This window comes from Onychostoma macrolepis, chromosome 19 (assembly GCF_012432095.1).
Source record: "Onychostoma macrolepis isolate SWU-2019 chromosome 19, ASM1243209v1, whole genome shotgun sequence".
Classification (NCBI taxonomy): domain Eukaryota; kingdom Metazoa; phylum Chordata; class Actinopteri; order Cypriniformes; family Cyprinidae; genus Onychostoma; species Onychostoma macrolepis.
Genome location: NC_081173.1, coordinates 16,873,825 through 16,895,533, shown reverse-complemented (window position 1 = coordinate 16,895,533; position 21,709 = coordinate 16,873,825). Strand labels below are relative to the sequence as shown.

At 36.6% G+C, this 21,709-nt stretch overlaps 2 protein-coding genes across 3 annotated transcripts in view; one reads left to right on the top strand and one right to left on the bottom strand.

Annotated features, from left to right (window-relative positions):
- Nucleotides 1-137: 137 nt before the first annotated feature.
- On the bottom strand, nt 138-9,186 carry si:ch211-13c6.2 (uncharacterized protein LOC100000125 homolog). 2 transcript variants are annotated; one of them, XM_058754153.1, is made up of 14 exons: nt 8,948-9,186; nt 8,715-8,783; nt 8,509-8,577; nt 6,486-6,510; nt 4,160-4,246; nt 3,701-3,849; nt 3,498-3,614; nt 3,354-3,396; nt 2,518-3,244; nt 2,301-2,364; nt 1,781-1,858; nt 1,594-1,695; nt 926-1,511; nt 138-757 (listed from the first exon to the last, which is right to left on the bottom strand). In XM_058754153.1, exons 2-14 carry the CDS (start codon nt 8,772-8,774, stop codon nt 531-533), a joined length of 2,334 nt encoding a protein of 777 aa, XP_058610136.1. In that variant the 5' UTR covers nt 8,775-8,783; nt 8,948-9,186; the 3' UTR covers nt 138-530. The 2 variants fall into 2 exon arrangements, with proteins under 2 accessions (XP_058610136.1, XP_058610139.1); XM_058754156.1 differs by lacking the exons at nt 6,486-6,510; nt 8,948-9,186 and having other exon boundaries at nt 8,715-8,785.
- Nucleotides 9,187-10,712: 1,526 nt separating this feature from the next.
- LOC131526398 (triple functional domain protein-like) overlaps nt 10,713-21,709 on the top strand; it is a 114,334-nt gene continuing 103,337 nt past the window's right edge. The window contains 1 exon segment of the mRNA XM_058754691.1: nt 10,713-11,093. Within this exon segment, the coding sequence (XP_058610674.1) occupies nt 11,024-11,093 (70 nt within the window). The 5' untranslated portion in view covers nt 10,713-11,023.

Sequence of the window (21,709 nt, the reverse complement as noted above, 5' to 3'; positions counted from 1 at the left end):
TACAAGGGTTTGGCACTAGGTGTTTGAAAAAACAACAACAAAATATCATTGTTATACTGTATATACACCACACATCAAAACCAATGTAAATTTATTAAATAAAAAATGAATTATTGATAAAAAAAGGACAGCTAAAATTAGGTTGAACTGTTTATTATTTTCAATCATCTTTCTTATTAAACCATTTGAACAAAACCCATTACAGTTTCATAGTACACAAACCAAACTGAAAACACAATAGCAAGCAGGCTACAAATCTTGACAAACTAAAAGCAGTGAGAATTTAGGTAGTAACTGAAAACAGTATGAGAGAGAGAGAGAGAGAGTGAGTGTGTGAGCCCTGAGATGCTGGGAAAAGCTCCAGCCCTCAGTGACCCTGCAGAGGATAAGCAGCATGTATGGATGAAAACAGTATTCCATTTACTGAAAGATTTTTTTTATGAATATACATAAAGATGATCAATCACTGTCGACTATTGTTAAGCTATAACCATCTTATAAAATGAACTATCTGACTGATAAGCCTAACTTTATCTACGAGCCACAAGCTCAAGAAGAGTTGATGCAATCTTGTCGAGACTGGTGGAGCTTGATGCTTCTGGAGGGGGCGAGGATGATGGGTGGAATGGGTCGTAGGGTTCATCGCCTGGGTGACGGTCACTCTGATGAGACCTCTGCTGTGCTCTCCCAGCATACATCCTTGCTTCTTCTTGTAGAGAGGTTGGTTGAAAGTGAACAGGAGGCTTGCCAAAGCTCTCTGAAATCAAGATAATCATGTGGAATCAATCAGGAGTTTATACAAAAGATATTATATACAAAAACTGGTACAAATTTGTAACACTGTAAACCACAAGGTTATTTCATCTGCTCCTCAGGAAGACTAGTTTGCCCTACAACCATTTGAAAAAATTGGATGTATGATTACCTTGAAAACCCCTCTCAACATCTCCTGGGCCTCTGTTCTCAAAACGCTCCAATGAACGTCCTTTCTGATGCTCCCAATTTCTTTCAGGATCCAAATTTCCAAAACCTCTGTAATCATCTTCATAATATCTGGTCTCTTGTGTATTTCTTGGAGCTTCTGCTCTTGAAGCTCTTGAATATTCTTCGAAATGTTGTTCATTTTGTCTAGGATCTTCATCATAACGTCTCCTCTCTGGAAGATCTCGTGGGGTCTCTTGTAACATCGTCTTTTGAAATCCTCTGGGATCATTGGCATACGGCCTTGCTTCTTGAAGACCACTGGGATAACCATCAAATCGTTTTGACTCTTGGTAATCATCTTCATAACGTCTGGTCTCTCTAAGACCTCTGGGATCATCCCCAATTTGTCGGACCTCTCGAAACATTCTAGGGTCATCTCCATATTGTCTGGATTCCTGGAAACTTCTGGGACCGTCATCATATCGTCTGGCCTCTTGGAAACCTCTCTTTTCCAAATGCATGCCATCTGGGTCATCCCTTGTCTGCTTTACCCCTCTATGATCATCGACAGATAGCGAAGTATGGCCCTTTAGATGAAGGACAACAAATAGATAATTATTTAGACTGAATTAAATGAGAATCATTTTTAGCAGATAACACTGTTCTTACCCCAGTACTTCTGGATTTGTTTTCTTGAAACTCTTTCAAAACTGTGCACAGCTTTTCTTTAAGAAATCTGGCTTCGTCCATATTATCAATCTTGATGTCATTCTGTAATTTAAACAGAATACGTTCAAATGAAAACTCCAGTTTATCAGGTAGTCTTTTTCATGTTCGTCAAATATTTTGCACTCACAAGAATGTCCAGAACATTTTCATGTTTTGGATTAAGATGGGATGTACTTCCAGAATCCACAAATTGGTTATTTAACAACTGTAAAGAAAAAAACAAACAATAAGTATTCCAACAAACACCAAGTTAATTAATATCACACCAATATAATGGAGCTACAGTGGGTTAGTGCATAGTCTGTTTGAAAGATTGAATACATGTGGTACATCACTCTGTCTTGTATGCGAACAACAATGTAGCCAATTGTAGTTTGATTAATGTGAATACAGTCCACGCTAGAAACAAAGAACAGCTACAATCACATTATCTGTTTACGTTAAGGTAAGTCCTACTGTATTGCTACTAAAATTACTGGAATTTGTCTGCAATATTATTGCACCATTAGTCTGACTTCACAAAGATGGACTAAAGCATTTAAATTATATTTTAACAAGCAAAATTTTGTCCAATTAATTGCATGTAAAATAGAACATTTTATACACAGTTGATTTGTGTGTAAATAAGAGTAAGTTTGCAGTTTTACCGGAGGATTTGCTCTAAACGGTGCTCCTCTTGGTTTCTCTTTTAGGGTGGATTTATCTGAATGTCTGAAAGAGAATTTAGTTAAAAAAAAAAAAAAAAGGGGAAACATTAAAGACGACAGCCTTATGTAAATTGGTGTCAAAATACACCCATCAAATTTCATAATATTGAGCAACAAATTTTCTGATTGTGACACTATGAAATGATCAACACGTCACCTCGTATGTGCGTGTGCTATTTCCTCTGCGGTAGCATCAGAGAATCTGCTCTTCTTTTTCTTTTTAGCTGGAACTGCTTCTTGTGAATATGCTCTTGGATCTCTGGGTTTAAGCATAGTGGGGTAACCTTGTACCTCATTAGCTTTGTCCCAAGGCCTACTGTGCATTTCTCTGACAGTCCCCCTTTTCTCCTCATTAAAGCTTCTTCCTTGCATTGACATGGGATTCATAGCAGGATTTCTCTCTTCATAACCTGCAAACCGCCTACCTTCCATTTGCTCGTTCTGATATTCTGATGTTCCCGGGCGGATTCGGAGGTCTTTGTCATTAAATCGGTTTATTTTACCTCCTGAGAACTGTCCTCCGCCAAGACTTTCTCCTTCATAGTCTTCTTGAAGTCTCCGTCCACCCTGGTCTGCATAGGGCCTTGTATGCATTTCTCTTTCAGCTCTTTCAGAATAATCATCACCCCGTGAGTGTCTTCCTCGAACGTCAGCATCTTCGTAAGGTTTTTGATGTCGGTTTTCTTCTGGATAGAATTGCTGGCGGATTGCGTGACTTGGATTATTAGGTCTATTGTACTGGTCATAGCTATCGCCTGTATAATAGGGTCTTCCTTGTCGTTCTTCATCTAAGTATGTCTGGTTTTGAACCTGTTCGGGGAAAGGTGGCTTCCTAAGAGAGTCTTGTCCATAGTAAGGTTGTTCATGAACACGTAAATCACTTCCTGCTTGTTACAAAGGGTTAAAGAAAAGAAAAAAAGGTAAATTTCACACAAAAACAAACAGTTCTATTCTATGAAAAATTAGCTGGCGATTGAAAGGTCAAATATTCACCTTGGAAAACATTTCTGAATTTCTCTTGAGGTCTTTTGAGTGCCTAAAATGAAATTACAGATGAATATTAATGAATATTTCTGTGTCTTCTACCATTCAAAATAATCAATTTTACAAGCAACAAATCCACTAAGAATATAATACCACTGGCTTTCCCCATCCCTCCTGCTTTTCGACTACTGCAGCCTTGGCTCTGGCAACGAGACCTGGCTGTTTCTGATTGTTGTCTTGCCAGGTCACCAAGTCTGGTCTTTTCAGCTCCTGCCAAGACAGATCAAATGTAAACAATTTATTTCACTCTGAACAGTATAAGGGTAAAAGTGTAACGAGGAACAAAGTCACCATACCAAGTATTTTTGTCTGTGTTTACGTCCAACGATATGGGCCACCATGCTGTAAAGGTCCATCTCTACGACACACATTCGGCACTTGTACTTCAACACAGTTTTGCCATCTTCAGTGACATGATCTGGAATCTGTATGAGGGAGTTGAGACCTGAACAAAAAAAGAAGGAAGAGTGAGAGGTGTATTTCAATTGAAAAAGATATTTTGAAAATGTCAGCCATACAATAAAAGTCAATGGGGTCCAAATTCAAATGTTATTTTGGATCCCACTGCCTTTCAGTGTATGGGAAAAAACAGTTGAAATAGTTTACAAAACATCTTCTTTCAGTGTAGGTGACGTGAGGTGGATAAATGACGACAAAACTTTTATTTTTGGGTTACCTATCCCTTTAAGACCACTTTACTCAAATATTTTAATTGTATGTTAATTTGAATGGTTTTGGTTATGAATTCATCTTACCAATGATGGGCTCATCAAGACTCAGGTATTCCAAATATTCTATTATGTCTGTCCATTCTGGCAGTGGAGGTGGTGTCGGAATCTCTCCTATAAGGACAGAATCAGCTCATAAAACATGATCATTTCAGAAGTTTACAAATTTACAAAAAATATATATTCTTTATGCCTGAAAGATCCTATATTTCTTCTACTGCAGCAGAATCTGAAAAATGTCTGAAAATATACCCACACTGTTGCAAAAGTTGCATTGTCATGCATTGTTTTTATAAGCTGTTTCTACCTGTTTAAACAGGTCAGATAACAGTAATGGTTGCTTTTTGCAACCAATAGTTAGCCACAGTGTATTAAGCTTTGAGAAACATTTCTAAAAATTAGCTGATGAAGACTCCTCTCAGTGTTAAAACAAAATGTTGGTGTTTGCTTCAACATTGCGTTTCTATTTGACATACTATCAAACAGACAAGACAAAATTCATTTCCACAAACATCGTTTCTGCTTAAAAACGTTAACCTAGATCTGAGGCTTTTTGGCAGGTAAAGCAGTTCTTGAGTCATTCTTTGTACTGGTATATAATAGAAATTTCCACCATATCCGTGTTGAAACCTCATGACATTTCCATCAGAATCCAGGTAGTCCATCTAATTTTTAGCCATCATGAAAGACGTCACGTGGTGAATGACAATCTGGTCTTGAGTTGTGGAATAACGCTGAAACAAGACCAAACTGTCCAATCCACTTATGGATCCATATGGGCATCCCAGATCTCTAGAATCTAAGAAGCTTTAGGAAAATCTTCCAGCATCAATGTCCAGTGGTTTCATAGCAAAGTGATCTTTCACAGTGCAAGAAGCAGGTTTTGCCCAGGTGATGAGCTGGTACACCGATTGTACTAGCATTTACAAATTGCTATGGCAAAACATTATCCCCAGGATGGTGACCAGTCCAGATGCTATAGAAATTCATACTTATCCACCCGTGATACTGTCCATACACATAACGTGTATAGCATGCTTGCTTCTGTTGTCCTCAATGCCTGCTTTGGTAATCACCAATTTGAAAGGGGATACTTTGAAATCTGCTGAGCACACCGGAAGCATTGTGCTATTTACAGCATGTATGATGTTTTTGGGGAACAAATTTACGAGTTAATCATCTCGCACTGAACAAAGAAAAATATAAAAAAAATATACTGGAGAGCACGAACAATGAATTGAACCATAAGGTCCTGAAAGTTAGAATTTTACAGATCTATAAAGATTTATGTGCACATAATCATTACTATTTTTTTTTTTAAACACGTCCTCATAAACTTTAAATTAAAAACATGATTGCGACATCAATGTACACATCAGAGGAGAGAAGGCAGGACAATAAGGTTGTCCAATAGCCAAACGAGTTTCAATACTTCCCCACAACAACCTGTCACCTACACGAAACAATCGCAGCGGGCCAATCAAATCCTGATCAAATCAAGTCCCATTTTTTTTTTTCTCATTCAAGAAGCTGTATCACTCTGATACATGGCATAATAGTAAAGAAAAGAAGGTTGCATTTTCCATTGCATGCCAACCTTACACACAAAGTTGAAAAACTCACCCATGTTCCCCCTAAAATCCTGAAACAGATTCTGGTCTTATTCTTTGAATAACAAAAAAATGTTATTCCTGTTTTTCAAATCTTCCATGGTTTCACTGCAAAATAGAAAAATCCACTTTTAATGGATAAAAATAAATAAAATCCAGGTCTGTGAGATTCCAACAGGATTATGTTTCTTCTTTGTCTTCAAATCCATGACAGACCAAAAAAAAAAAAAAAGTCTTCTAGCTTCTAGGTCTTGATATCACTTTAAGGACAAAAATCAGTTCTTGTGACGATTCCTATCATCAGTGGTGAATCCTGTGAGTTTTATGGCTGTAATGTCCACACATTTTGATGAGAGAAGGACATCTTTCTCTAAGGAAACCCTTCTGAACTTATGAGATGACACCTGACAATCTGAATACTTACAAACTCCTTGAGATTTCTGTCGAATTTCCTGATTTGATACAGTATAGTTGTTTCCAATAGCACAATTAATTTCAATATAATCTCAAAATAAATAAAACTAATTCATTTGATCTCGGGACATTTCATATAATCTTATTACATTGATGATAAGGCTGTCTGAACAAAATTTAACCTGACTTCTTTATACTGAACACAATAAGGACTAATCACAGGAACATTATAAACTAATTTGTTTTAATAAATCCAGCAGAATCAGGGGCCGTGAGATGCCTAGACATTAGAAGTAATTCTGGATAAAGTTGTGACTTTTACTACTTACCTTGTGAAGCTAGGGTGTCCTCTTTCTTTGAAGAGATAAACAGTGGAGGAAAAACAGGCACAGGTGATTATACATTTTACTTATGTGCACTTCATAGGACCTACTTGCAATGCTGAAATAAAACAGAGGTTAATAACACACAAGCAACAAAGAGTGTTGTGATGGTATATGGTCCAAACCCCAATAGGGGGAGACCTTTTATCATTGGGCTCTGGATTAATGCACTTTACCCCATTCTGGATGAAAAGTTCAAGTTTGAAGAACCACAAGTATGGTTATAATGAAGGAAGCATTGTGTGGGGGAAAATGAATCCCAAATTTTCCAGAAGAAAACGATAAGGTTGGTTTCACTTGCTCATGAGAGGAAATAAGATGAATAATGAGGCATTTCATAAAAGTTACGTCATGATGGAACTGTAAGAGCTGAAAAGATCTGAATGAGAATGTCCAGTCAGAACATACTTGATACAAGTCATTCAAAATAACAAAAACATGAAAATGTGTTACTGGATTTGAGCAGGATTCAGTATCCTGTGCCATTTCATAAAACAACCATGTGATATAACAGAAATAAGTTTGGCTTATTTTCTGTCCAGTCCTTTGTAGCCAGTAGCTATAATGGCACAGCAGTGTCCACAAATGATGCACAAAACAGAAATAGCAAGGTAAGATTTGTACGGTCAGAATTCCCATTTGACCAAACAGAAGTATAAACTATTTCAAATGCACAAATCTGAAATCAAGCTGAATATATGATTGTGCTTGAGGAGTGTCACTCAAGTATCTTCCAAAGATTCAATGTCAAGAATCTCACAAGCTTTGGAAAATCAAAGCAACAAGGAACAGCTGAGAAACTTTAAAAGAAAAGCTGTACAGTCTGACTCCCGGAAACACTGTGGCCAGCCAATCAGACTGGAACTGGTAGATTTTGACAACTCCTGCCATTTTAGCACGCAGCATCCAATCATCCTTTAGCAGTCTTGTGAAGAAGCACATCATCTTGCTTCACCATCAACAGCCATATTGGCTATTGGTTGCCAAACTACAGCACATTTTAGTGCAGATGACAACTATTTGAGTAGTGTGAGGATGCCCTCAGACCAAAAAATAAAATGCAATATGTGACAGTGCTCTTGAATCTTCCCAAATATACAGAAGTGTACAAGACTATACATGTTGTTTCAAGCAGCTCCATCTGTTCTGGAGATCGAAGATCCATGACAAGGGTTCCATGACAGATCTAAACAAGGGTTTTGGGATTGAAAACCTTGTTAAAGCAAAAAGATAAACCTCTAAAATGATAAAAGTGCATTTGGTCCTCAAAATGAAATGTAACTGGACTGTAAGACTCACTGTCTTACAGTAAAGAAAGACAAAAAAGTTTTTGTAATCAAACAGTCCAAAACACTCCAGTGTCCACACAACTCTCCCTAATTTGCTTTAAAAGCAGAAGAATGAGTAGTTTTTTGGACTGGTAAAGAAGTGCAGACATAACCCATATACAAGGTCATAACCTGTGTATACAGTGTCTAAGACAAGAAATGAACAGGCAAAACGTTGTTCGCTGGTTGATCTCTATTCCTTAGAAATCCTAAAGTTGAATGAAGCAGAAAAGTGAGTAAAACAACACATTTAAGTATTATAGTCTGAAACCACTTAAAATATATAATAAATTATACTCCAAAACACAGAAATACTAAATCATATATGTACTACCAGTCAAAAGTTTGGAAAAATTAAATATTTTCAATGTTGTTAAAAAAATTTTATGCTCACCAAGAATGCATTTATTTGTTCATAAATACAATAAAACATATCGTTAAAAAATACTACAATTTAAAAGAATAGTTACTATTTACTATATTTTAAAATGAAATATATTCCTGTGATGGCAGAGCTGCATTTTCAGCAGCCTGTAACAAGATTCTTAAAATAATCATTCGAAAATGCTGATTTGGTGCTCAGTTAATTTCAATTATTATTTGTACTCCTTCAGTCACAACACTGGATTTTCTCTCCTTACCTTCAAATGTTGTAATGTGGTCACGTGGATTTTGTAGTGAGTTTCTCCCCGTATTCTTTTATCGCAGATCTGAGGAACACAATTTATCAATATTAAGTCCCATAGAGTTAGATGAATACATTTACATGAAGTTTTAATAAACAGGATCAACATTAATATCTGTTATTGTGCACTCGGGTCAAAATAAGACAGTCAGACACATTTACCGTGCAGTCAATGAAGCTGTTGGCCTGGTCATCGTCGTACACCGTCAGTAAATCGGCCATCTTTCGAAACTAAAATAAAACACAGTGTTGTGTTATTGAGTGCTATTCCCACAGTATGTTCTTGGTCAAGCCATGAAAAAATGTAGTAAAGAAAACATGAATCAAGTAAACTTATTAACGTTACACTTAGCATATCAAATATATCTATGTAGTAAATCATATTTGCGACGCACCTAAGTTACTATAAAGCCCCGCTCGCAAGAATTAGCACAAGATCAGCGAATTAGTGATCTGCGCTTTTAATGCACTCAACATGAAACTATTTTCTTAACAGTAATCTTTTTCTTCCAGTTTCTTCTTGAAAAGTATAAAACGACGTTAAAGAAACAAAAGCGGTGTAATGCAAATTTCCCCCCGTTAGGCCACTTCCTTAGTCCTCGACTTCTTCTGTGGTACAATTCTCTTTGCTGCAAAAAACTTTCGTACCACCTAGTGGATGGGTCACAAATAGTTCGTCAAAAAAAAGAAAAAAAGAAAAATTGTTGTTCCCAGCCTGTATGACTTTCTTTTTTTCTTCTTCTTCTTCGTTGGAGTTTTACTGCAGTTGGCATCCAAATTTCTTTTTATCTTTTTTTTTCTTCTGTGGAACATAAAATTAAATATTACCGGTATGTACAATTTAAGCGACTAACAGCCTCAGTCACCATTCACAATAAAATGCACACATTGAATGTGATTGGTGACCGAGACTCATTCTGTTAGTGTTTTACATAATCTTTTGTGGTCCACTGAAGAAATTCATACAGGTTTGGGACAAAACAGATGACAGATTTTTCATATTTTGACTGATTTTTATATAGGTGAGCTAGAAACAGCATTCTGTTAAAGTGCAGCACACATTGGTTTATCTGAATGCTACCCAAATGGTGCACATACAGTTTTCCCCACCAGATGTCGGTGTGATGCAATAAGTGAAGGCTTCATGACATGTAGAGACAACACTGATAAATGCAATACAGTAATTCCACTGACAAACACAAATACTTTATGCTCTAACTCTCGCTTACAATTTAATTAAAAAAAGATTGATAAAATTATAAAATAAACAACAACAACAACAGAGGAAATTTAAAGCATGTACAGTGGTGGCCAAAATAATTAGAACACTAGTATTTTCACCAGATAAAAAATGGTTTTAAGTCAGTTATTTCTATATTTTGCTGTAGTGCGTCAGTAGGAAATATCAGTTTACATTTTCAAACATCCATTTTGCCATTAATTGTAATCCAGTGAGATTTTTGTTTGCAAAAGGAGTCTGACAACAGCCAGCGCTCCACACAGAGATTATTATCATCCGGTCTGTCTGGAATGACATGAAGAAACAGAACAAACCGAGACAGACTAAATCCAGAAGAACGACGTCTCCAAGATGCTTCAAGAAACCTACATGCTTAGATATAAATTAGATATATATAGCCTGTATTTTAGGTCTTAATGTATGTCCTGATCAACAACAACAACAAAAAAACATTTCCAGGATAATTATTTTCAACATTTCATAATATCTCATGTTTTATAACAATTAATGTATTATTTCATTCACAAAAACAAACAAACAAACAAAAAACTATTTGTTGAGTTGCTACAATGAAGGTGCCTTTAGTAAATTGGGGCAGAAATGACCTGAAGAAAATATGAGGGTAAAATTTGAGTGTTCAATCATTTTAACAAACTATTGGGGCTTAAATCCCAATAGTTTAAACACTGTTGTGTTTAAATAATACAGCAGAAATGGGTTTACAATAAAAACTTTTATCTTAGGTTTGACAGAGATAATCAATTCCGAGAAGACATATTCAGTACATCAATTTGTACTTTATAATAAATATAGGACCTATCATAAAGAGGCTCTGAAGTGTCAAGGGAAATTGGATGTTTCAAAATCCATCATATTGTACCTAAAAAAATCATTATGGGGCCCATGAGGACCCAGTTAAGGTCACTGGAAAGGGAAAAGGCTGGATAGAGGCTTTTTCGGAAGCAAACTCCCGCCCCCTGCCGTCTTTCCTGACTTTCCGTCTCAGCTACGCTTGGGAGAGCCGCCGGCCGGCGCTATTAATTTGTGTTATCCAAGATGGAGGAGGTTTTGTGATGTTCCCCAGCACTCAGAAGTGATCCTTTTTCCGTCCGTGTCAGATCATTCCTCAGACACAGGGGCGGACATCTTTTCTAAATCCTTCTGCCTGTGGAGGAAATAAAGAACAACTTTAGGATTTGGATATTAGTTTTTTGTGTTTTTCGCCACAGCCATGAGCTCGGGGGAAGGGGCCGAGGAGGCGGCTAAGGACGCGGCCGATATAGCGACGTTCTTCAAATCTGGTAAGCGAAGCTCGCGAGGCAGCTCTGATTGAATGGCGCGAGGCTCCGCGCGGCTGTGGGACATTGTTTGTGCACTGGCTCCTGTAGGGTGGGGAAGCTGGATCGCCCTGGACATTTGCAGTCGATTTTCTACCATATAATGCATTAAGTGCAAAAATCACTACTATGCTGGTCTGACAACTTGCATTAGGTTGAAAATGTGGTTTATAACAGCCTAGCTGGAGAAATTTCAGTTGGTTGTGTCGTTAGCTCGTGCGAGCCATTGGTGCTCGTTGGTTAAAGATTTCAGATAGATATTTACAGAAATCACTTTCACTTCTTATAGATTTTATCAGCTTAGTCAGTAAGAGATAATAGAGATCATTATGCTAAATATATTTGAGTCGATCGTGCAACTTATTGATAAAGAGCTTGTAAGCTAGAAATAAGGTTAGCTTGAGTGTTGTGCAGGCCACCTTATGCATAAATAAATTAATACTCAGAGATACAGTTTTTCCCCCCACAAACCTCCATGAATATAGTCCATTATCATCTTTAGTATTATTTTCAATACTGTAGTAACGTTATCTTGATTTAGAGGCAGCCATAAAAATGAAGTAAATTCAGTGTGTCAGTCCCCTTTATGCCACTTTTAAATTAACTGTTATCCATCGAATATAAATGAAATGCTTTTATTTTCAATCACAAGGCTATCAGTTAGCCAGACAGTCAATATTATACGAAATATCAGACGGATCTGAGAATCAAAGGTAGTCAGCAATGTAAACAATGACCTGGCGTGGCACTATCTAACTCCCTGCTAACTAGCTAGCATGGTGTGATAGATTGATGTGGTGAAAGGCTATTTAATACCACAGCACTTAACGTTATAAGGCCATTATTCATGTAAAATATATCGGCAGACACGATTGTGGTTATTTCGGTTAGATTTAGCTAAGAAACAGGATTAATCGGTGGCCTGACTGATCGTGTAGCATTTGTTTGCTAAGTTAGCAAAGCTATTCCAGAAAGATTGATGACACAATTACCTTGTCTTGAACTAGCTTATGGAATATTATATTCATTTAAATCAAATATTAGATTGCTTTTATATGTTAGTGAAGATGCAATGAGGTATATACAGGAAAATAATCTAGAGCTATCTGATGATGTTGTATACAGGATTGTATATCCTACATATATAGAGAATAACACACATCTTACTGTTTTTCTGATAGCAGGATCTACCAGCCCTTGTTAATCATTCACAAGACACATGCTAATGCTTCTGCAGAATGCATTAAGGAAATATTTAGTCCAAGACTAGGTCACAAAGTCCTATCCTGAAGAAAACAACATCTTAAACCAGCCTAAGCTGGATTGTTGGTGTCCCAACCTGGTCAGGCTGGTTTCACATGGATTATGGGACTTTCAGTTTGTCATTCTGGGGGACCAGCTTGTTGACCAGTTAAACCAGCTGAACACCATCTTGGTGACCACCTTAAATAGCAAATCAGGTTATAACAGCTTGTTTTTGTTGGGTAACCTTCTTGAAAGTAGACAAGTATTTATTTTGTAAAGTATTTCTCTAAATTATGCGTTACATCAAATTTGACATAAATTGCAGTACCCTCTTGAGATACAAGCAAAGTGGTTTTGTTTTGGTTTAGGTAGGGAAACCACAATTGGAAGTACTGCATCTTTCTGTTTTCACACCGGAAATCTTTGGTTGTTCCAGAACCCTCAAGAGGCTTTTGGTTTTAAGCATCTTGCTTCTTCTCGGCGTAACTGCTAAGTTACTGTTTAATATTATTACCCATTTTACAGTCTCTTGATGTTTGTGTTATTTGTCCTGTCTGCCTGTATGAGTAAGTTCTATCTTATTCAGTTTTTGCACATATTGGTGTACCGTCATGTTTGAACACGCAGCAGCTCACAGACCATGTTTCTGTCTCTACCCCACCTCCTCACCCCTGTACTCACTAAACACCTTGACCCCGTGTTTATCATTCGTCTACATGCCTTAGAAATGAATCTTCTTGTCTGCTGTCTACTACATCAATGATGATATGCACTACTGTTCAAAAGTTTGGGTGGGTTTGATTTTTTTTTTTTTTTTTTTGGAAAGGAATTCATAATTTTATTCAGCAATGGCACACTAAGTTGCTCAAAAGTGACAGTTTCCACAAAAATATTAACCAGCACATTTTTTTTCAACATTGATAATGGTAAGAAATGTTTCTTGAGCACAAAATCATAATGATTTCTGTAGGATCATGTGACACTGAAGACTGAAGTAATGGCTGCTGAAATGTCGTCTTTCTGTGAGTCTGAGCAAATTTTCACAATTTTTTCGCAAAGTTCATTCATTCACAGCTGTAGTTATTTCTAACAATTTGAAAATGTTCTGCCACTCTTTTCATCAGTAACTTTTTGTTGTTAATGTCTTGCTCTTGGCAGTTTATGTGTAGGGACTGATCTGTGAGTATTTTTTATTGAGTAGCCTACATAAAGAACAATCTAGACTAGTTTATTTAAGAGTCATGAAGAAATATGGACAAGAAATTTTAACAACGACTTTAAAGGCCAAGTGTGTAATTTTTGTAACCTCCAAATGGAAATGCAAAAATGACTGTTTTCAAACATGTTTCCCAAACACTTTCCATCTGCCATTGGCCAAAACAGATCGCCCCACCCCCAAACATGTGCCATTGGTTGAGCCATACACTAAATAATTGCGTTCACAATGTGTATTGTTGCACGTGAATTTGCTTTAAATCTCATTCTAAAGTTTATGAATTGAGTATTCTAAATGAGAGATCATGTGCTCAAATCACCTCCATAAGGGCTTTCCACACAACCTTTCCTTTACAGCCTTTCATCATGTTTAGCAAATATGACACTCTCCAAAGACAGAACCTCAAGCAATGACAAATGTGCCAACCTCAAAACCAGTTCAAACACCATAAACACAGACCCAGATAATGTATCTTTCGTTAGTCAGCTGTATATCTGTGTTGTTTTAGAGAGAAACCTCACAGCTCAATAATGCTGCAATGCAGCTCGCAGATTTCACGCACACTTTGTGAATGAAACCCAATGATTTATAGTGGTATCAAACTAGGACTGAAGAAGGTATTTTAACTTAATTGCATGTCACTATAAATGTCGTTGGATATATAAGATTTTTTTTTGTTCATTTCTTTTTGAGTACTTACTCTTATTATTAAAATCATAGTTGTATGTTCATTCTCGTTCCTGTATAACTCTTTTTGAACTTTGCATTGTGTGCTAAATTGTTCTTCTGTTGATTTTGATGGTGCCTTTGTCCTTGGCTAATAGGCCCCCTGGTAGTTTTTGGAGGCCTGGCAGTGGCTCCGTTTTTCTCTCTGTAGCGTTAGATGAATTTTTCTGACACTCAGACGTCATGTGGTTAGCATTGAGGAGTTACATTTTCTGTCGTTGACTGTTACCACCCCAGCTGGATCGTCCCTGCATTCAGCCCGTTCACCCCAGGCTCCTTCTCTCTTTCTCCTTTTCTCCTTCTATGTCTCTGTTGTGTCATGGCCTCTTGATTTATCCAGCTTCTCTATCTCTCCTTCTCCCTGTCATCTTTTTGTTTTTGTTTTTTTTCCAGTTTCTGGTTCGGCTCTTCTCTCTATCTCCATGTGTGGTAGGAAAAGGTCGTATTGACCTACATTCGCTGGGTTAGGAATGGTGCACTCGCTGCCCCCTCTGTCTCCTGGCACAGCACAAGAAGATCCTACTTATTCAACTGCAAAGAGAGACACGCCAAGACAGCTTCCGACAGTAAATCACAGAGGCCAATGCTGGATCATCCTGAGAGAAAATGAGGGACATAGTTAGAGGGAGAGGGCAGATGAGAATCAAAAGAGACAGAATAAGGCCTGAAATGAGGGTGAGAGGTAAAACATCTCTCAAAGAGAAACTGTATTTGCAGGAACATGTGTTATTGATGACAGTCAGTTATTGGCATTATTTATGTTTAGTGGAAGCTGTCAGTATGGTGAGAACCTGTACTGACGGCATATTTGGTCTTCAGCACAGATAATATTAATTGCTCTTATTACAGGGGTTTTCAAACTTTTTGATGCCAAGGACCTGTAAATATGATTTGTCTTCAAATATAATGACATTTAAATATACGACTATATAAAGATCCATTTATACTGTGAGGAGAAAATATAAAAATAATAAAAAGATATTAATATGTTTAATGTATGATGTTAACTTTGACAGCCCTAAAACCATATTTTGTAAAATCTTCTTTTTTTCCCCTTGTAATACTAGATTCTGATTGGTCAGTCATGGTTTTCTGGTTTCATGTTTTGTGTTTTGTTTTTAATGACCTACTAAACTTTAGAATTTTTCCAGGAAATATTTTTTTTTACATTGCTATTTTACACTTCACGTCTTGATCACTCTGTTATGTTTTATTTTGCCTTTATGACCTGCTGATTGTATATTATCCTTGACCTTTTAATTTTACCATAAAAATACACATCTGCTTCAACCTACTAGCCACATGAGCAATGCGGCTAGGTTATATGAGGTGATATCAAGCTCTTGATTACAGCTCTTTGGCCATTGACAAAGCTATGACAGTATCATTCCCGGTAATCATCAGGAATCATTCACAAAAGGAAAGCATTGTTGTTTGAATACAATAGTGCAGAAGTCCAACTTCCCTTTTTGAAAACAACTGTGGCAAATAAATATTTGTGTATTAAAGGGTCCCTTAAAAGGCACACTTATTTCTGTTTAAAAAGCCCCCTGGCACGTGGCCCAATTCTTTCATTACAATACGTAGGGGCATTGCCTGAACCATCAAAGACATCAAATGTTTGGAGGGCGATGCCATCCATCCTCAAATAGATTTTCACAGAACATGCGTTCATATGCTCTCCTCATTTTGCAAACTGCCTTAGCTCTTTCTGTCTTCATTCTGGGCAGCCTAAATGTTAATTGTCATAGGTTTGTTGTGAATTTTGGCATTTCTTCAAAACTTGGAGGACTTGAGAAGGCACATCTGCATCACTTTGTGCGCTGTGTTAGACTGCTATGAGCTTTTGCTATCATCACGTTGGCCTAGTTCCTCAGTCAGCCATCGGCTCCAGTACAAGACCCTGAGGATTCATTCCAGTGCCTGGGGTCAGTTGTTCTCTCATTCAATCTCTGCCCATGCTCTGTTTTCAGTTTACTCCATACAGCCTGCAGATTCCCTTGTTGCAGCTGGGCTGGCGTATCGTTTCACAGAACGATCTGCACCTCTCTCATTCTCCTCTTGATGTTTTCCAAGCGTCCTTCCTCTGATATGATACTTAATTTTAGAAGATTGTGTACTTCATGCATCTCCTCACTGTTCCTTAGAGATGGGGGACAGGGAACATCGTGCTCTGTCTCTCTAAGCCTGTCATTAAGGTACATTCTCACCAAGGAGTTTTGAAATACCCAGAGAAAGCTTATCGTTAACATTCCCATTATTCTCAGTAGCAGTTGCTCAGCTATTGTATGAACTATAGACCATTTTGAGGGATGTAAACAATAACAATCAAGCGCAATGGTTCAAAGGCATTTCTGCTTTTACATTTTTAATTTCCATAATTTCTGAGAATACAAAAAGATTCACATTTTGATTAAAAATGTTATGACATCCGTGTTAACGTTAGTTGCGATTTGAATCTCCTCCTGTTAACATTTTGAAATATTTGACTACAAGCAAGAAATGTTTATGGGTCAATGACATCATTGAATTATCACTCATTTTAATATGTGCACATAATGTAAAATATGTTAAATAAAATGTCAATATATTCTGCATTAAATTGAAACTGACAAAGTAGGAAAATCAACACTTTTATTCTGCCAAGTGGGTATTATTTTCAGCCGAAAAACTTAAAGGGGTCATATGACGTTGCTAAAAAGAACATTATTGTGTGTATTTGGTGTAATGCAATGTGTTTATGCGGTTTAAGGTTCAAAAAACACAATTTTCCACATACTGTACATTTATTGTTGCTCTTCTAAGTCCCGCCTTTCTGAAACGTGCCGATTTTTACAAAGCTCATTGCTCTTATCGCATCTTATCTATACACAAACAGCTTGTAACACTCCAAAGAGAAAGGAAAACTTGAAATCACATCATATGACCCCTTTAAAATGGCCAAAATTGACCCAAAGTTTGGATAATTCAGATTTTTTTTAAATTATGCTCACTAATACAGTAATAATGCTAAATATTAGTACAATAAAAAAAGAACCAGTTTATTTTAAAATGTAATTTACTCCTTGGAAAAGAGTTTTCAGCAGCCATTACTCTAGTCTTCAAGAACCTTTTTGAAGACTATTTTAAAAATCTACAGAACCTTTTTCGACCATAACCTTTTCTGCATTTGAAATGTTCCATGGATGTTCAAGGTTCTTCATAGAAGAACCATTGATGCCAATAAAGATTTTATTTAAGAGTGTATACACGTTGAGAAGCTGTGAGTTATTTATGAATGAACTGTAGTAAAAAATAATGAAGTTAGACCTTTCTTCGTTCAGCTAAACATGGTACTAAATTGTAATCTAAAAAAAGGAAAGATTGTTGGGACTGACTACGTGTTGACCTGCATAATAATGCCATTGAATTTTCCTCTTCTTTCGGTGCTGTTCTCCTGGGGCTTGTTTTAAAACGATGCTATAATGAGCTCTAATATAACAGCAGACACTTGATCTCAAAGCTCAACTCTCATTTGGGGGACGTTTGTGAGTGCTTGATTGGAGGCATAATGAATCATGTGGAAGGCCTTCATAAAATCCATAGACTTGAGTATGTGCTCATCATTTAAACATGAGGCGGGTTCCTGTCTTTGAGAGCATGAAGTCTAATGCCATTAAATGCAGAGCGCTTTCCTATGTTCAGTTACACTCATGTTTAAAGTAGGGAAGTGCAAAGCTACATATTGTCATAAATGACTTGTCACTGGGATGTCTCAATGATTAATAGGCCCACTGGCCATATATAAATGTGCATTTTTTGATTTCTGTGTTGTTCGTAACACTTTTAGAGCATGTGTGTTATCATAGGTACTGATCTGTTTCTGATCTGGGTTTTTGTGAGGTCTTCTGAACCAATCTTTATCGGGGTTTGTTTTTTGGATGTCATGAAGCATCACCTTCTTCATCACTGTTAAGGTCAAGGAATAGTACGACAGGAGGATGAAGAATACTGAGAGAGAAGGGAAGAAATGGAGACTGTCAAAATAGATCAGGGAATGAGAGCAGGGGGATGGGGAGATCTCTCTCTCTCTCACACTCTTTCTTGCTCTCTCTGTCTGTGTCCTGGTTTTGTTTGATTGATTCCTATGTGTTTTTGGTCTTTAAACAGCTCGGCCTTTGCCACTTATTTGTTGTCTTTTTTTTTTCTTCTCACACAAGCATACTTCACATCAGCACATACTTGTCTATAGCTGGGCAAAAAAAATCGATTTTTCGATTAATCGTTTTTTTTTAATGACGTTGCTTCGCGTCTTTTGAGAATCGATATCGAATCGATCTCATCGGTTATTTATTTCAGCACACATTTAAAACAAGATCTGATTAATGTGATTCTTATCATTAGTCTTCTCCACTAGATGTCACCCTTATTTACCGATGCGCGATGTTACAACAGAAAGCCTGTCATTCATTCAGTGCTTATCATGGCGGAGATACTGTTGATGAGAACCAAGAACAAAGTCATACGTGTGATTCGTAATGCTCAGGTGAAATGAAGCATTTGATATCACGCATAAGGCGCCATGATTTCCGCAATGAATGAATGGCGGATGGCGCGACGCACTCTTTTGTTTACTACACACATAATAAGCGCGGACGTACGACGCTCGCGGTGTTTTCATCTTCTGCCGTCTCACTATATGATGATATTAACACACTGCTGCTCTGAGAGTCATTTCATTAGCATTTTACAGTTTAATTTGAGAAAACTACGGTCATATCACATGATACACAGCAGCTGCAAGTTCCTCACGGCAACCTGTCAAAATAAAAGTTTAGTTTAACGTTAAGAGCAAGACTCAATGCTACTACTACTAATAAATATTAATAAATCTTTATTTTTAAAGGAATAATCCCATTTGTTTTCTTTTTAATTTTAACAGTAAACCTCTGTTGTGCAGCACTTTGTTTGCCAAAAAATAAAAGGGTTTAATTTTCATTTAATTAGGATAAATTAAATTAATGTTTTATGCCTTCATCTGATTACCAGAAAAATTAAGAGAATTTTATAGGGCTCTATTATTGTTTAAGAAAGGACCCTATACAAAAAAAGAATAGGTTTAAAATATAACCCAGCCCTACTTGTCTAACGTGGATGTGGCTCAGAATAATGCTTCTGTGTTCTTTAGCTGCTTAGCAGAGGCCTGTTTACTACAGTAGTTGTCCAGATTTTGAGCTATGTCTCTGATCGCAGGTGTAACTTTGTCGAGATTCATCGTATTTTTCTACAAACTGTTGCTTTCATATCATTCATACCTCTGGATTTCATCTTATTCTACCTATTTCGTATTTATACAGCAATAATCAAATACGGTAATAAAATATGAACTGAAGTTTAAGAGACACTGTATATAATTATCTTAAGAAATTAAGAGAGTTTTTGTACGAGAATTCATTTGAGAATTAATTTTACTCATAATTTGCTAAATTGTTTACATTTTTAAAATATTAAAATACAAGCTTAATATTTTAAGCCCTCTAGCCCAGTGGGTTGCGACCCTCGGTTGGGTCGCCAGACTTAAAAAATGGGTCGCCAGCATGATTTAAGGAAAACATATGTAACTAAGTTCAAGACTCGGGAAAGAAGCGACTAAATAACATAAACAACAAAACGAAAGTAACCGGCAGCCGCCTCAGGTCAGAATCAAATGTGTATTTGTGTTTGCGCTCTGTTTTTGCAGCGTTTTACATTGTAGAAAATCAGAGACATATCTGTTGATTTCTATAACGCAGTGGCCAATCAGAGGAGCTTTAGTGAGTCAGAATCCACTCACCGAGTTCTGGAAGCTCGCAACGTGAATCCTCTGATTATAATGAACAAAATGTAGGTGATGTAAATAAGAGATTAATTGTGCTGTCTTGACAGGTTCATTGATTATAGCGGAATTAGAGTTCACGATAAACTGAAATGAGTGACTTTGCACGCTTTCTTTGCTGCATATAGCCTATTCTCCATTCAGAATTTGAATAAGTTTCATTTTTCATGCTGCTAAGAGGACCAATTGTTGTTGTACTTGCAACAAACTTTCGGAAGTGACGTCCGCATATTCTCTTGAAATCGCAATGACATTGTGATAATCATAATTATGGGCTGGACAATATATGATATGTCAGAATAGATTCCAGAGTTCTACGGTGGGACTCGAGATCGGTCTGTAGTGCAGTTGTCTTTCCTTCCTTCCTTCTTTCTTTTCTTATATATATATATATATATATATATATATATATATATATATATATATATATATATATATATATATATATATATATATATATATATAAATAATATATATATATATATATATATATATATATATATATATATATATATATATATATAAATAATATATATATATATATATATATATATATATATATATATAATATATGGGGTCGCGTCAATTTAAAAAGAAAAAATAGGGTCGCTCTGAAAAAGTTTGAAAACCACTGCTCTAGCCCACTTTGCCTTTTCTCTTTTAACATTTTTTTGTGCAATTTAAAAAAATTAATTATAATAAAAATAAATAAATAAAATAATATATATGTATATTATATTAGGGATGCATTGTATTAGTATCAGTATCGGCTCCAATACTGGCATTTTCTGCCGGATTGGGTATCGGTCAGACGACACCGATCCAAATCCGATATTGTGCATATATTATTCTGTGTTATTGTTAAGCCCCACAAAAGCACAAAAACATTATAAAGCACCATAAAGTCAAAGTCAGAGTGTTCTGAAGCCATTCTATTGTTTAATGCGAGGTACAGATGAATATTTAAGTCGTTAAATTCAAGTTCATGTAAACTCTCCTCTTCGCTGCGGCTGTCTGTCATCCTTCATTCAGCATTTAAACTGCGTGCCGTGTTTGGTTATGACAGTCAAGACGACGAAACTCTCTCCAAGAGCGCACAGTAACTGAAACTGTTAAAAGAAAAGGCTCCTTTGTGCTTTTAACTTCTCTATGCGGAGTGCTGCATGCTGTGACTCCATGTTGCACCAAGCGCATCATTCTGCGCACGGGATGCGCATGAACGCTCCGCTCTTTATTGGAGCTTTTCGCGTTGTAATACTTTTGCGCAATGAAAGATTATTTATAGCGTTTCTTGTTCTGTCCTATGATAGGACAGAACAAGAAAGGCTATTAATGGAGGCAGCAACATTTGATAGGACTCCTATCTATCATATGTTGCTGCCTTCATTACTGTGCTATACATTTAAAAGAAATTTCTTTTTCATTTTATATTTATTTATATATGCATTTACTTGTTTTCATTAGTGTTTCACAACAATACAAAGAGCAATGTGTAACATTTTACCAGATTTAGTCCTACACTTATTCACTTTTATTTGT

Excerpts from the sequence above, each read along its gene's own strand:
- si:ch211-13c6.2 (XM_058754153.1), bottom strand. The coding sequence starts at position 8,774 with ATGGCCGATTTACTGACGGTGTACGACGATGACCAGGCCAACAGCTTC. Across the intron at positions 6,511-8,508 it reads CCACATTACAACATTTGAAG|AAAGAGGACACCCTAGCTTC; the intron begins GTAAGGAGAGAA and ends ATCTCTTCAAAG. Across the intron at positions 2,365-2,517 it reads ATAGCACACGCACATACGAG|ACATTCAGATAAATCCACCC; the intron begins GTGACGTGTTGA and ends ATTCTCTTTCAG.